The sequence below is a fragment of the Neofelis nebulosa genome, chromosome X (assembly GCF_028018385.1).
Source record: "Neofelis nebulosa isolate mNeoNeb1 chromosome X, mNeoNeb1.pri, whole genome shotgun sequence".
NCBI classification, from domain to species: Eukaryota; Metazoa; Chordata; class Mammalia; order Carnivora; family Felidae; genus Neofelis; species Neofelis nebulosa.
The window spans coordinates 86,930,348-86,944,968 of NC_080800.1; the positions used below are offsets into that span (position 1 = coordinate 86,930,348).

The 14,621-nt window shown below is 34.7% G+C and overlaps 2 protein-coding genes across 5 annotated transcripts in view; both read left to right on the forward strand.

The window, feature by feature from the left end:
- The window catches only part of LOC131502264 (small ubiquitin-related modifier 2-like), a 165,616-nt gene that overhangs the window by 106,881 nt on the left and 44,114 nt on the right, over window positions 1-14,621 (forward strand). The gene's annotated exons all lie outside the window — the stretch shown is intronic.
- LOC131502263 (GTP-binding protein 10-like) lies at window positions 10,624-11,770 on the forward strand. The gene is given in 1 exon segment (XM_058712941.1): window positions 10,624-11,770. A coding segment is annotated over 1 exon segment (1,107 nt). The 5' UTR covers window positions 10,624-10,635; the 3' UTR covers window positions 11,743-11,770.

The following is a 14,621-nucleotide window of genomic DNA, read 5'->3' on the forward strand; positions in this document are numbered from 1 at the left end:
TTTATCTCAGAATGTGGCTTTCTCCTAGTGTGGTATTTTCTCCTATGACACCAGTTATCTGATGAGTCAAGGAAAATTACTGATTTTCAGTTTGTCCAGTTTTTTCTTACTGTAAGGATGGGAGTGATGTCTTCCAATCTCTTTATTTGTTAAGGTTAAAAACAGAAGTCATCCTCTCTATGGTTTCTGACTCTATAATTATATGCATAGTTTCATTCCTAATATCAATGATTTGTATTTTTATCCTCTTTTAAGAATTAATATTTAATTACATAGTTAAAACATAAATGACTTCTGAAAATTTACAATATTATATGATAATAATGTCCCAATTCACTACTTGCATCCATGCTAGTCCCAACTGCCTTTATTTGTAACTCTTTTGTTACATTTGTGCATACCCTCCTATGCATGTATTTATAGTTATATCTTAATAGAAAAAAATTAATATCATTTGCCACATAAAAGTAGATGTTAAACAATTATATTATTACAGAAATTTAGGCCTATAAATTATTTTTTTCCAATCCATTGTAATGCATTTAGATCCTACTCATTCTTTTTTTTTTAATTTAATTTTATTTTTTAACTTACTTCCAAGTTAGCATATAGTGCAAAAATGATTTCAAGAGTAGGTTCCTTAATGCCCCTTACCTATTTAGCCCATCCCCCCTCCCACAACCCCTCCAGTAACCCTCTGTTTGTTCTCCATATTTAAGAGTCTCTTATGTTTTGTCCTCCTCCCAGTTTTTATATTATTTTTGCTTCCCTTCCCTTGTGTTCATCTGTTCTGTGTCTTAAAGTCTTCATATGAATGAAGTCATATGATATTTGTCTTTCTCTGACTAGTGACTAATTTTGCTTAGCATAATACCCTCTAGTTCCACCCACGTAGTTGCAAATGGCAATATTTCACTTTTTTTGATTGCCAAGTGACACTCCATTGTATATATATATACCACATCTTCTTCAACCATTGATCCATCGATGGACATTTGGGCTCTTTCCATACTTTGGCTACTCATTCTTTTTGATGGATACATACTATTCTATTTTTGGAATAGACCATAGATGTATTCATTCCCTCTTTATGGATTTCTTGCTTCTTTCCAGATTTTTTAAATGACAAAAGATAGTGCAAATAATAATGGAAGAACCTCCTGGAAGCATGGGCAATACCTTGTTTTTGAACACAATTAAAGGATCTCTGTATGTGATGAAACAATCACTTGCCTAGTACCTTTACCTCAAGGTTGATAATTATGGAAAATACTCTTACATTTTAATCCAATATACCATTACTGAAATAATTACAATTACAGGATCTTTGTGGAAGTCTAATCTATTGTGGTTTTCTGAATATTTAAGCATCTTTCATTAAAATTTATTGCTGCATTGTAGGTAGGAGTATGAGTTCTACTGGGGAAATGGTCTGTGAATGGGTAAGGGTTCACATCAGAATTTTTAAAAATCCATCCAAATAAAAATAAAATGAGGCTTTTTATCAAGTACAAATGTTGTTTTCTACAACTTTTGTTGTTTCTTGGAAAGTGCCCTGAAGGTTTCTTTATGGATGCAAAAGTTTTCTAAATTATTTATTTGTTCAATGAAGAATTGAGAGATGGCTCTCCACATGGGAATAAGTTTTTGTATTTGGGACATATTATAAAATTGGGGCAAGTTAAACAAGTCTAAACTTTTCCTTTTCCTTTTAATCTGTGGAAATTTCATGATTTTAAGGCACTTTGCCATTTAATTATTATATATTTATAACACTCCCAAATGGGCAAGACCTCTTTGAAGATAACTATGAAAATTTTCTGAAGAACATAAGAGAAAATTTGTATAGTTATAAATTTTAAATGTATAGCTATAAATTATAAGTTAGTATAGTTGTATCTTGTATAGCTACAACTTAAACTTTCATTTAGTGTCATCTGAATACATTCTGAAATATTTTTAATCTAAACTTGACAAGGCTGTTCATTCATGTAGAGAAGGAAAGTTGCAAAGTTATTATGTATTTTTAAAAGAATATAAACTTGGACTTTCTTACAATATGGGTATTTGTTTATTCTTATTTTTGTGAAATATTTGCCTTGTGGAAGGCTTTCTAAAGGTTATAGCCCACAATAAGATATTTTACTGTTTAGCAAAAGATGATAAATATTGGTATCATTATCTGCTTATCTATCTATCCATAACATCTATCTAAATATCTATCCATGTATAAAGAAAATGGTGCCCCTATTGCCATAGAATATAAAATGAAACATATTTTGGAAGACTACCGGCAAATCTGCTTAAAAAGGAAGCAGTAATGGAGTAAGAGGACAGGACAATTCAATCTTTTTATCTTACAGATGTTTCTAGTATTTTCTGTATGTATTACTTTTGTAATCATAAAAATAACTGAAATTAAAATTTTTAAATATGGGGTTATATTCCTTTGAACTAATTTCCAAAGATTATTTAGACCCATACGAACAAGGGAAGATGTTTAAAAATTCTGTTTACCTCTCTAGAAGAACCATTTTTTAAATTTTTTTGATGCTTATTTATTTTTGAGAGAGAGAGAGAGACAGAGTGCAAGCAGCAGAGGGGCAGAGAGAAAGGGAGTCACAGAATCTAAAGCAGGCTCCAGGCTCCGAGGTGTCAGCACAGAGCCAGACACAGGGCTCAATCTTGTCAACTGCGAGATCATGACCTGAGCCAAAGTCGGACACTTAACTGACTGAGCCACCCAAGCACCCCTAGAAGAACCATTTTTAAACAGTATGTGAATATGTACTTGAATAAAATAAAAATTTGCAAGTATATAAACCTGAATTTTAACACTGACCATCTCTCTGTGATGGAATTTCTAATGATACAGTATATATTTCCATGATAGTTTTCAATATCTTATTTGACTATTTAGTAAGCAATTTTATAATCAGAAAAAAAAGTTGAAAATAGCATGTTTTTGTTAACACACACATGCACATATAGCCTTGTCTTTACATGAGGGTGAAAGTTTTCATGGGCTGGAGAGTACTTCCTATGTACCTGTTGTGACTACTTTCCTGACTGACTGGATTGTTTTCAATCCCTGGATATTTAAGTCACAAAGCTAACTTCAGTTAGGAGGTAATGCTTATCTGTATATCACCATTTTCTCTGGACAAAGAGAAAGAAAAATAGAAAGGGGGATAGAGATAAATTTTTATCAGTTTTTGAGGTGAAATTTATGTATAATAAACTGTACTAATTCAAAGTGTAGAGTTCACTGAGTTTTGGAAAACATATACCTCCATGTAACTACCACAAAATTTAAGATAGAGAAAATTTCCATCAACCCCAAAAGTTCCCTTTTGCCCCTATGCAGTCAATACTGCCTCTACCCACTTTAGGCAACCGGTGTTATGATTTCGGTTACTATAGACTAGTTTATATTTTCTAAAACTCTAAAAGAATTTCTAAAAGTGTGGAATTAGTGAGTCATATGGTAAATTTATGTTTACATTTTCTAATAAAAAGCTCAGGCATGCAACCACACCACTATATTTCATTCTTGGAAAACAGTAGCAGCTAGACAATGAGCCTGTATATCTGATTACTACTGATCCTTTTCTGAATTCAGTTTGGCTACACATTTAATTCTAGTCTAACCCAGACTTTCTCCTATGTATTGCATCTAGTACAAGATAACTGCTTGTTCCTATAGATTTCCTGATTATAGTCTCGTTTCTACATCCTTTGCCTAATGATAGAAGTTCCCACTGAGAAATGAACTGTATTTTCTCATCCATTGATTTTAAGATTATCCATTTCATTGCATTGGCCAATGAGATGTAAGTTGTGGTGGCACAATCAGAGATCTAAAAAAGCACTTTTGCATTTCAGCCTTAATACTTGCACTTTGGCATCACCATGAGAATATGCCAAGGCTAAGTTAATGGAATATAAAAGACAAATGCACCAGAGCCGGAAAATCCTAGGTTTCTGAAATGAGGACTGTCCAAATCAGCCAACAGCCAGACAACACACACATGCAAGTGAACCCAGCCATAATCAGGAAAACTGCCCAGTTGAATCCACACTAAAATGCTCACCTGCACACTCATATTCTAAATGGTTATTGATATGTCACTGAGGTCTGTTCGGTTTTTTTTAAAGCAGCATTATTATGACAATAGATAACTGATATGGAATGTAATGCTAAAATTCATACACCTTAAAAAATGATGCTAGGAGTTAGGTCTCTTAGGATAATGTGAAGCTAAGATTAAGAAAATGAATTTTAAATAAGAGTGATGAAGACATCCCAACCATATTACTACATTCTATACTCAGATTAATAAAGTCAGAGAAAAGAGATGTAGTATAAAACAGTTTATCCAGGGTTGCCTGGGTGGCTCAGTCAGTTAAGCGTCTGACCCTTGATTTCGGCTCAGGTCATGATTTCTCAGTTCATGAGTTTAAGCCGTGTGTTGGGCTCTGCACTGACACTGCAGAGTCTGCTCGGGATTCACTCTTTCTCCCTCTCCCTCTGCCCTTCCCCTGCCCTCTCTCTAAAAATAAATAAACTTAGGGGCGCCTGGGTGGCGCAGTCGGTTAAGCGTCCAACTTCAGCCAGGTCACGATCTCGCGGTCCGTGAGTTCGAGCCCCGCGTCAGGCTCTGGGCTGATGGCTCGGAGCCTGGAGCCTGTTTCCGATTCTGTGTCTCCCTCTCTCTCTGCCCCTCCCCCGTTCATGCTCTGTCTCTCTCTGTCCCAAAAATAAAAAATGTTGAAAAAAAAAAATTTAAAAATAAATAAACTTAAAAAAAAAAAACCAGCTTATCCAGTATATGAAATTAGTCACATGACTAGGAAGTTGTGAACCCAAAATGGGAACCCTGATTTTTCTGCAATCACAGCAGGTGAACATACTGTCTCTACCAGTCATTACTGCCTCAGGGACTAGAATCTGGTCTTGTAGAAGACGGGTAGGTCTTAACCATGCTCCATATTTTTCAGTAAGAAGCATTTTAAACATTAAACCTCTCTCTCACAATTTACCTCCAAAAAAGTAGAAAATACAACCATGTGTTCAGGGCAGAACTGTGGCCAGCATTGCTAGTTGGAAAGAAATTAGATCCTAGATCATCACCCAGCTATAGCCACCATGCCTGTATGCAGACCTTCTTGAGTGCACAGAAAGTTCCACCAACCTTGCCTAAGAACGTTCTCCAGCCTATGGAAAATTGCCCTCTCCTAAACGTGTGTGCGTGTGTGCATGCACAATAAAATGCAATGGGCTCTTTTCAGAACCATTTTACTTAAAAAAAACTGGTCAATAATAATTTTAAAAGATGCTAAAAATTAAGAAAATATACATCATCAATGGTCACATAATTAAGATAATATTTGGATCTATAAACTTCTAAATTTTAATTTTATAGAAAAATTGTTATTTTAAACTTAGTCTATTTTATAGATTCGTCATAATTTGAGTGTCATTTTTAAAGAATATATGTTCATCTTTTAAGCTTATAAGTTACAGTTGTTTTTCTGATTAAAAGATAATAAATTTTCAAGATATAAAAGCAGGGAAATGATAAAATGAGAATTTTAAATTGTCATGTCTTCTCATTCTTTAAAGCCTTCCCAAGACAACATTTTAAAAATATGTTGCACAAATTCTTGTATGCATTGTTTGTTTTATGTTTTGTGCCAATAGGAAAGAAAAAACTCTCTTTTTCTCTGTCTTTCAATCTCAACAAAGATACTGATACATTAGAAAAAAACCAGGGGGTGCCTGGGCGACTCAGATGATTAAGAGTCTGACTCTTGATTTCTTCTTTTTTTTTTTCATTCTTTTTAAATTTTTTTAAGTTTATTTATTTTGAGAGAGAGAGAGAGAGAGTGAACACAGGGTAGGGGCAGAAAGAGATAGGGAGAGAGACAGAGAGAGAGAGAGAGAGAGAGAGAGAGAGAATCCCAAGCAGGCTCCTTACCGTCAGCACAAAGCCCAACACAGAGCTCGAACCAAAAAACTGTGAAATCATGACCTGAGCTGAAATCAAGAGTCAGACGCTTAACCAACTGAGCCACCCAGGCACCCCCAGACTCAGACTCATGATTTCGGCTCAGGTCATGGTCTCATGGTTATGGGATTGAGTCATAAAATAACATAAACGTAAAATAGGATAACACAAAATTTACTTAAGTGTAAAATTAAATAATTTTAGATAAAAATTAGAAAGTTATGCAACTATTACCACAATTTATACATTCTATTCAATTTTAGAAATTTTGCAACACCTCAAAAAGATCCTCTGTGCCCATTTGCAGTCTATCCTTGCTTCCTATCCCAGACCCAGGCAAACATTAATTCACCTTCCATTTCTATGAATTTGCCTTTTCTGGACATTTCATATCATTTGAAACATACAATATATGGCCCTTTTCACTGGATTTTTTAACTTAGCAAAATGTGTTCAAAATTCATCCAAATTATAGCATGAATCTGTACTTCATTCTTTTTATATGGTCAAATAATATTTCACTGTAGAGATAGAACACATTTTATTTACCCATTCATCAACTGAGGGACATTTGTATTGTTAAATTTACTCCTAAGTATTTTATTTATATCACATTATTATATAGGGAACTCATGTATTCATTTTGTTTTTGGATTTTTCATTGCTAATATAAAAACAAACAGATTTTTATATGTTGATCTCAATATAAAAAACAACAGATTTTTGTATATTGATCTTATATCCTGCAATCTTGATGAACTCAACCCTGATGATTTTTTTGTGGATTATTTAGGATTTTTTATTCTTAAGACCATGTCTGCTGCAAATAGAAATAGGTTTGTTCTTTCCTTTTCAATATGCATGCCTTTTTCTTCTTTTCCTTGGCTAATTGCCTTGGCTAGGACTTCCAGTATATCTTTAAACAGAAATGGCAAGAGCAGGCATCCTTGTCTACTCTTGATCTTAAGACAAAAGCTTTCAGTCTTTCACCAATAAGTATGATGCTAACTGTAACTTGTTTCCAGTCTCTCATTTATCACTCTCCATTTTTGCTTTTTGTCCAGTATGGTGAAAACCATTGTTTCACTTTTTTTCTGATTATTTTTGTTCCTTCATAGGAATTTGCGGTAGTCTAAATTAGGGATCCCTAAATATGTCCACATCCTAACCCCCAGGATCTGTGAATATATTACCTTATATTGCAGAAAAGTCTTTACAGGTGTGATTGACTTAAGGATCTTGAACAGACAGATTATCCTGCAATATTTGTGTTGGCCCAATGTAATTATAAGTGTCCTTATAAGAGAGGAGATGTGAAGATGGAAATAGAGAGAGATTTGAAGATGCCACCCTGCTGCCTTGGAAGATAGAGGAAGGAGTCATAATCTAAGGAAGGAAATATATACAGCTCTAGAAGCTATAAAAACAAGTAAACAAATTCTTCCCTAGAGCCTCTGGAGGAGCATGGCCTTCCAACACCTTGGTTTCATCCTGATGAAATCTATTTCAGACTTCTGACCTCCCAAACTGTAAGATGATAAATGTGTGCTGTGGTAATGTGTTACTGCAACAATATTACATTAATACAGAAGGTAAATTTTGTCCCTGTTAATCTATCATATGTGGAAATAGAAGAGGCAGAACAATTCCCACCTCATTATATGAAGTCAGCATTACCTAGAAATCAAAGAAGAAAAGTCATGACATGAAACAGAAACTATAGCTCAATATGCCTTTTTAATTTAAATGTGTTTTTAGCAGATTAAACCACAATATAAAACAAGAATAATACACTATGATCAAGTAGAGTTCATCCTAGAAACAGAATTGTGGTTAACTTGCTTCTCTTCCTCCAGACACATGTCTCCAGGTGGCACTCATGAGCAGAGCCTAACAATGAACCAGGTAGCAGATTAGAAACAGGGTTAGCAGAGACCATGCTTCAGTGTCACAGAGCAGAGTCAGAAATGTAAAGCTGAAAGATTTAAATAGACATTATATCAACTGCTTACTGAAGCATAGCTAATATAAAGGAAACAACAATAAGTAGTTTAAATAATCTGCCTTTCTTTTGAAACATGGTCCATAAATAGAAAAAAAAAAACTATTACACCAACAAAATCACAATAAAAATTCAACCACAGAAACCAAAAGCTTTATTAAGGGGCTTGTACTTTATGCATAGATAATGGAGAGCCATTGGCAGATTTTGGTTATGTAATAAAAGTTTATAGCCATAATTTCCAAAATGGTGTTCAGGTAACTAGGGGATGTGTAAATGATCCACTAAAGTACAGGGAAAAATGTGTTCGAATTTCTATTATATTCATTGTATTTCACAATTCATTTGTTTCAAAATTTGGGTATTCATAACTTACCTTCCCCAAATTTCCTTAATATACAAAGATATAAATGAAAATACATCTTTCACAGCTACTGCAAAAATATTTCATGGAGAGTGGTGCATAGTCAAAAACAGTTTACAGACTTTGGCTTTATAGAGTCCAAGATCACAGAGCCCTCATACTATGGCGTGTCATCCAAGGACACAAAAACAAGGGAGGAAATGGAATAACTAGTGACTCAGCCTCTTCAGTCTGTTCTCTGCAGTGGCTGCCAGCCTCCTTTCAAAACAGGAGTAATCAGCCTTTACATTTGCAATCATATATTTAATAACTGTCCCCGCAACACCCTCACATATGCACACACTCATGGTGATGGGAGACACCCAAATTATCTTATTTTGATGCAAGTATCATACACTTTTTGCCTGTAAACATCCAATTTAAATATTTTTCCTCACAGGATAAGATAACATAGTTCAGGTGTCATAGAAACCAAAAAGTACATCATGTTTCTACGGTTGACATCAGTTTTCTATGGCAACTGGATAGTACAAGTTCATCTTCAGAGGCAAAATTTTAATCTCTACCTCAGATACTTGAGCCTCCCCATCCAATAAATGAATGAATAAATATTACAATAAACACCAGAAACATACTGTAGGGATATACATTGAAGGGAAAATATTTCTGTACAATGGTTTAGGGAATCAGGGAATCCATTTAAATAGAAAAGTTGACAAGTTTAGCTTTCCTGTTAGGCACACATCTGTGTTCCAGCCCCAGCTCAGCATACTCATACAAGATGTTTATAACATATGCTGGGTCTAAAGGGGATCTCAGAATCACCCAATCCTAATTCCACATGGCACCTAATGATGCCAGTTCTCAACGAGGGGGAGAATCCAAGCATATCTGAGACATTTTTGTATCCCTATAGTAAGTGCCTCAGGTATGAATCACATGGTAGAAGGGATCAGAACACTTCCATCTACCTGCAGCTAGAACCCTTACTCATAAACACACAGACAAGGGTTACTGGGAACTCCAAATACCAGAAGCTGGTTTTCAGACGTCCCTGCCAGCACATGCCTTTGCTGAAGATCTCTGCCTCTGTGGAATATGTACTGCATCTCAGTTATTGTAGAAATTAGATTGTCATATAAGTCATAAGATTAAATTCTCCATCCTCTGACATCCTAAATTATCTTTAGAGCCAGAGCCTAGAACCATAACCTTGTCACTCAAAATACCTGTATGTTTAAGGAAAAGAAATATTTACAGGATTTGTCTGTATTAAATTATGTCATGACAAATAAAAACTGATAAAATCAAACCTGCCACAAAAGGAGGAATAACAAAGTAAATGATGGTATATTCAGAAATTAAATTCTATGTATCTATTACATAGATGAGACCAATATAAATGTACTAACACAGAAAAATAGTAAAATAAAATCAGGTCACATCTGCTGTTGAAAACAGTATGGAGATTCCTCAAAAAGTCAAAAATAGAAATACTGTATGATCCAATAACTCCACTACTGGTTGGTATTTACCCAAAGAAAATCAAAACACTAATTTGAAAAGATATATGCACCTCTATGTTTATTGCAGCATTGTTTACAGTAGTCAAAATATTGAGGCAACCTAAGTCTCCATCAATAGACAAAAGGGTAAGGAAGATTTGGTATGTATATTGGAATGAAGAGCATGGAATATTATGCAGCCATAAAAAGGATGAGATCATGCCATTTGCAATGACATGGATGGACCTAGAGGATATTACACTAAGTGCGATAAGTCAGACTGAGAAATACCATGTAATTTCACTCATATGTGGAATACAAAAAAATAATAATAATAAGCAAATAAAAAGCAGAAGCAGACCTATAAATACAGAGGACAAACAGGGTTGCCAGAGGGGAGGTGGTGAGGAGGTGAGCAAAGTGGGTGAAAGGGAGTGGGAGGTACAGGCTTCCAGTTATGGAATGAATAAGTCATGACAATAAAAGATACAGCACAGGGAATATAGTCAGTGGTATTGTAATAGCATTGTATGGTGACAGATGGTAGTGATACTTATGGTGAGCACAGTATAACATATAGAAAAGTTGAATCACTATGTTGTACACCTGTAACTAATGTAATATTGTGTGTCAATTATACTCAAAATTTTTTTTAAAAAATCAGGTGAAAACGTGTGATGCATTATAAAACGCACATTGAAAAAGATGTTGTAGGTACACTTTCGAGGGAGTCAGCCCTAGCACATCACAGTCATGGTGCGGTGCGGTAGCGTGTGGTTCAGAAAGTATGGAAACTTCATTGATAACCTAAGACTCTTCACCAAGGGAGGAAGTGGTGGAATGGGTTACCCTCGTTTAGGTGGAGAAGGTTGAAAAGGTGGTGACGTCTGGGTTGTAGCCCATAGTTTTGTGGCTGGAGAAGGAGCAAATAGTCGTGTTAACGCACTGAAAGGTTCCAGAGGAAAAGACTGTGAAATTCCTGTACCTGTGGGTATTTCAGTAACTGATGAAAATGGTAAAATTATAGGAGAACTCAATAAAGAGAAGGACAGAATTTTGGTAGCTGAAGGAGGTCTTGGTGGTAAATTACTTACAAATTTCTTACCATTGAAAGGCCAGAAACGAGTCATTCACCTTGATCTAAAACTTATAGCTGATATAGGCCTAGTAGGATTCCCAAATGCAGGAAAATCCTCTTTGCTAAGTCAGGTTTCTCATGCAAAACCTGCAATCGCAGATTATGCATTTACAACATTAAAGCCTGAACTTGGAAAGATTGTGTATAATGATTTGAGAGAGATATCAGTAGCTGATCTTCCTGGTTTAATAGAAGGAGCGCATATGAACAAAGGAATGGGCCCCAAATTCCTCAAGCATATAGAAAGAACTAGACAACTACTTTTTGTTGTCAACATTTCTGGATTTCAGCTTTCTTCCCAAACTCAATACAGAACTGCCTTTGAAACCATAATACTTCTTACAAAAGAGTTGGAATTGTACAAAGAGGAACTTCAGACAAAACCTGCACTCCTGGCAGTTAATAAAATGGACTTGCCAGGTGCCCAAGATATGTTCCATGTACTGATGAATCAACTCCAGAATCCTAAAGATTTTTTGCATTTATTTAAGAAAAACATGATTCCAGAGAGGACTGTGGAGTTCCAACACATCATCCCCATCTCTGCAATTACGGGAGAAGGAATTGAAGAATTAAAGAACTATATAAGAAAATCTCTGGATGAACATGCCAATCAGGAAAATGGTGCATATCATAAGAAACAGTTCCTTAACTTACAGATTTCTAATACAATATCTTATAATGAGCCACCACCAAAGAATGGTGTTACTCGTCCCAGATAGATGTAATTTAAATCTATTAAAAATGATATCAAGGGAAAAAAAAAGAAAAAGATGTATGTTTCTTCTTAATACGCGATTACTGGTAAATGCACAGATAAAAGGACTCGAAGGGTAGGTATACACTAAACTGTTGAAATAGTTGCATATAAAGGTAGGAGAGTAGCACTATGGGAGGTTTAGTGAAATGAAACTTAAGAATTCCTTTAATATTAAATATTTCACGAAGAAAACCAACTGATGTTTAATGTATGTATATTACAGGCATACCTTACTTTATCGCATCTGACTCTTTTGCACTTCTCAGATACTGCAGTTTATACAAATTGAAGGTTTGTGGCAACCCTGCATCAAGCTAGTCTGTCATTTTTCCAGCAGCATTTGCTCACTTTGTGTCTCTGTCACATTTTGTTAATTCTCACAATATTTCAAACTTCTTCATAATTACCATATTTGTTATGGTGATCTGTGATCAGTGATTATGACTCACTGAAAGCTCAGATGATTAGCATTTTTAGCAATAAAGTATTTTTTAATTAAGCTATGCCCATTTTTTAGACATAATGCACACTTAGTAGACTACAGTATAGTATTAACTTTTATAAGCACCAAGACAACAAAAAATTCATTTGACTTGCTTTATTGTAATATTTACTTTATTACCGTGGCCTAGAGCTGAACCTGCAATATCTCTAAGGTATGCCTGTACTGATTTTAAAAACAACAGAAATTTATTTCTCACAGTTCTGGAGGTTGGGAAGTTCAAGATTATGGCACTAGTAGCTTTAGTGTCTGATGAGAGCCTGATTCCTCATTGACAGCCATCTTCTTAATGTAACCTCACATGGCAGAAGGGGTATGCCTGTCCTTTTAAAAGCATTATACAAAGACAGGAAAAGATAAATCTTGCATATGTGAAAGAAAGAACCAAATAAGTATAGCGATTTTAATATCAGACAAGATAAAATTCATGGTGAATAGATTTCCGTGGATTTACAGGACTATTTTAAAATATAAAAGGAACCACTCATAACAAACTTTTATGCACCCCAAAGCAAAAATTTTAATTTATAGATAGAATCTGCTAGAACTGCAACAAATTAAAAATGCATACATACAGTAGGAAACTTTAAAACACGACTCTTAAAAATGAAATGATTAATATATATGTTATGGAGAGCCAGAGAGTGGACTATTTGGGTTGAATTGTGTCCCCCCCAAGAAAGATAAAGTCTTAACCCATGGTACCTGAAGGTGTTAAAATAGGGTCTTTGCAAATATAATCAAATTAAGATGAAGTCATTAGAGTGGGCCCTAATCCAGTATGACTGGTGCCCTTATAAGAAGAGGAGATACAGATACAGAGATATATTTAGGAAGAATACCAAGTAACAATGAAGGCAGGCTTTATGCTGCCACAGGCCAAGGAATGCCTAGGGATACCAGAAGCCAGAAAAGGCCAGAAAAGATTTTTCTCTCTAGGCTTTAGAAGGAGCATGGCCCTACTAACACCACCTTGATTTCAGACTTCTAGCCTTGAGAACTTAGAGACCATGAATTTCTGGTTTTAAGCCACTCCATTTGTGGTTACAGCAGTCATAGGACACTAATACAATGCTCTTCATAAAGTTGAGAAAGTTCTATTTGAATTGTTCGGAATGTTTTATTTTTTTATGAATATAATTTATTGTCAAATTGGCTTACATACAACACCCAGTGCTCACTCATGCCATTTGCAGCAATGTGGATGGAACTGGAAGATATTATGCTGAGAGAAATAAGTCAGAGGACAGATATCATATGTTTTCACTCATATGTGGATCTTGTTTTATTTTTTATCATGTACAAGTGTTGAATTTTTTTGTTTTTATTCTGCATAAATTGATAGGATCATATAATTTTCATTTTTTAGCCTGTTAGCATGATGGGTTAAAATGACAGATTTTTACATATTGAACCAGACTTTCATCACTGAAATAAACCCCATTGTATGTAATTATTATTCTACATTGCTGAATTACATTTGCTGACATTTTATAAGGAATTTTCATCAATATTCATGATGGATATTGGTATATAGTTTTCTTTTTTATTCTGTGTTAAGCTTTTGTATCAGTCTAATATTAACTTCATAAAAAATTAGGAAGTGTTCTCTCCACTTCTATTTTGTGGAAAAGATTGTATATAATTTGTATTAATGTTTCATTAAACATTTAGCAGAATTCTTCAATGAAATTATCTTGGCCTGGAGATTTCTTATTTGAGAGGTTTTTAAAATAGAATTTATTGTGATAAGCACCAGGTGTTGTATGGAAGGAAGTGTTCAATCACTGTATTGTACCCCTGAAACTAATATTACACCGTATGTTAACTAAGGGAATTTAAATAAAAACTTTGTTTTTCCTTCTCCAAATTTTTATTTAAGTTCCAGTGTAATATGAGTTTCAGGTGTAGAATTCAGTGATTCATCACTTCCATACAATACCCAGTGCTCATCACAACAAGTGCACTCCTTAATACCCATCACCTATTTAGCCCCTCCCCTCCGCCCACCTCCCCTTTGGCAACCATTGGTTTGTTCTCTATAGTTAAAAGTCTGTTTCTTGGCTTGACTCCCTTTTTTTTAAACCTATGTTCATTTTTGTTTCTTAAATTCCACATATGAGTGAAATCATATTTTTGTCTTTCTCTGACTTATTTCGCCTAGCATAATACTTTCTAGTTCCATCCACATCATTGCAAATGGCAAGATTTCATTCTTTTTTATGGCTGAGTAATATTCCATTATATAATTCCATTACATTATATAATTCCTTTATACACACACACACACACACACACACACACACACATACACACACACACACAACTTCTTTATTCAT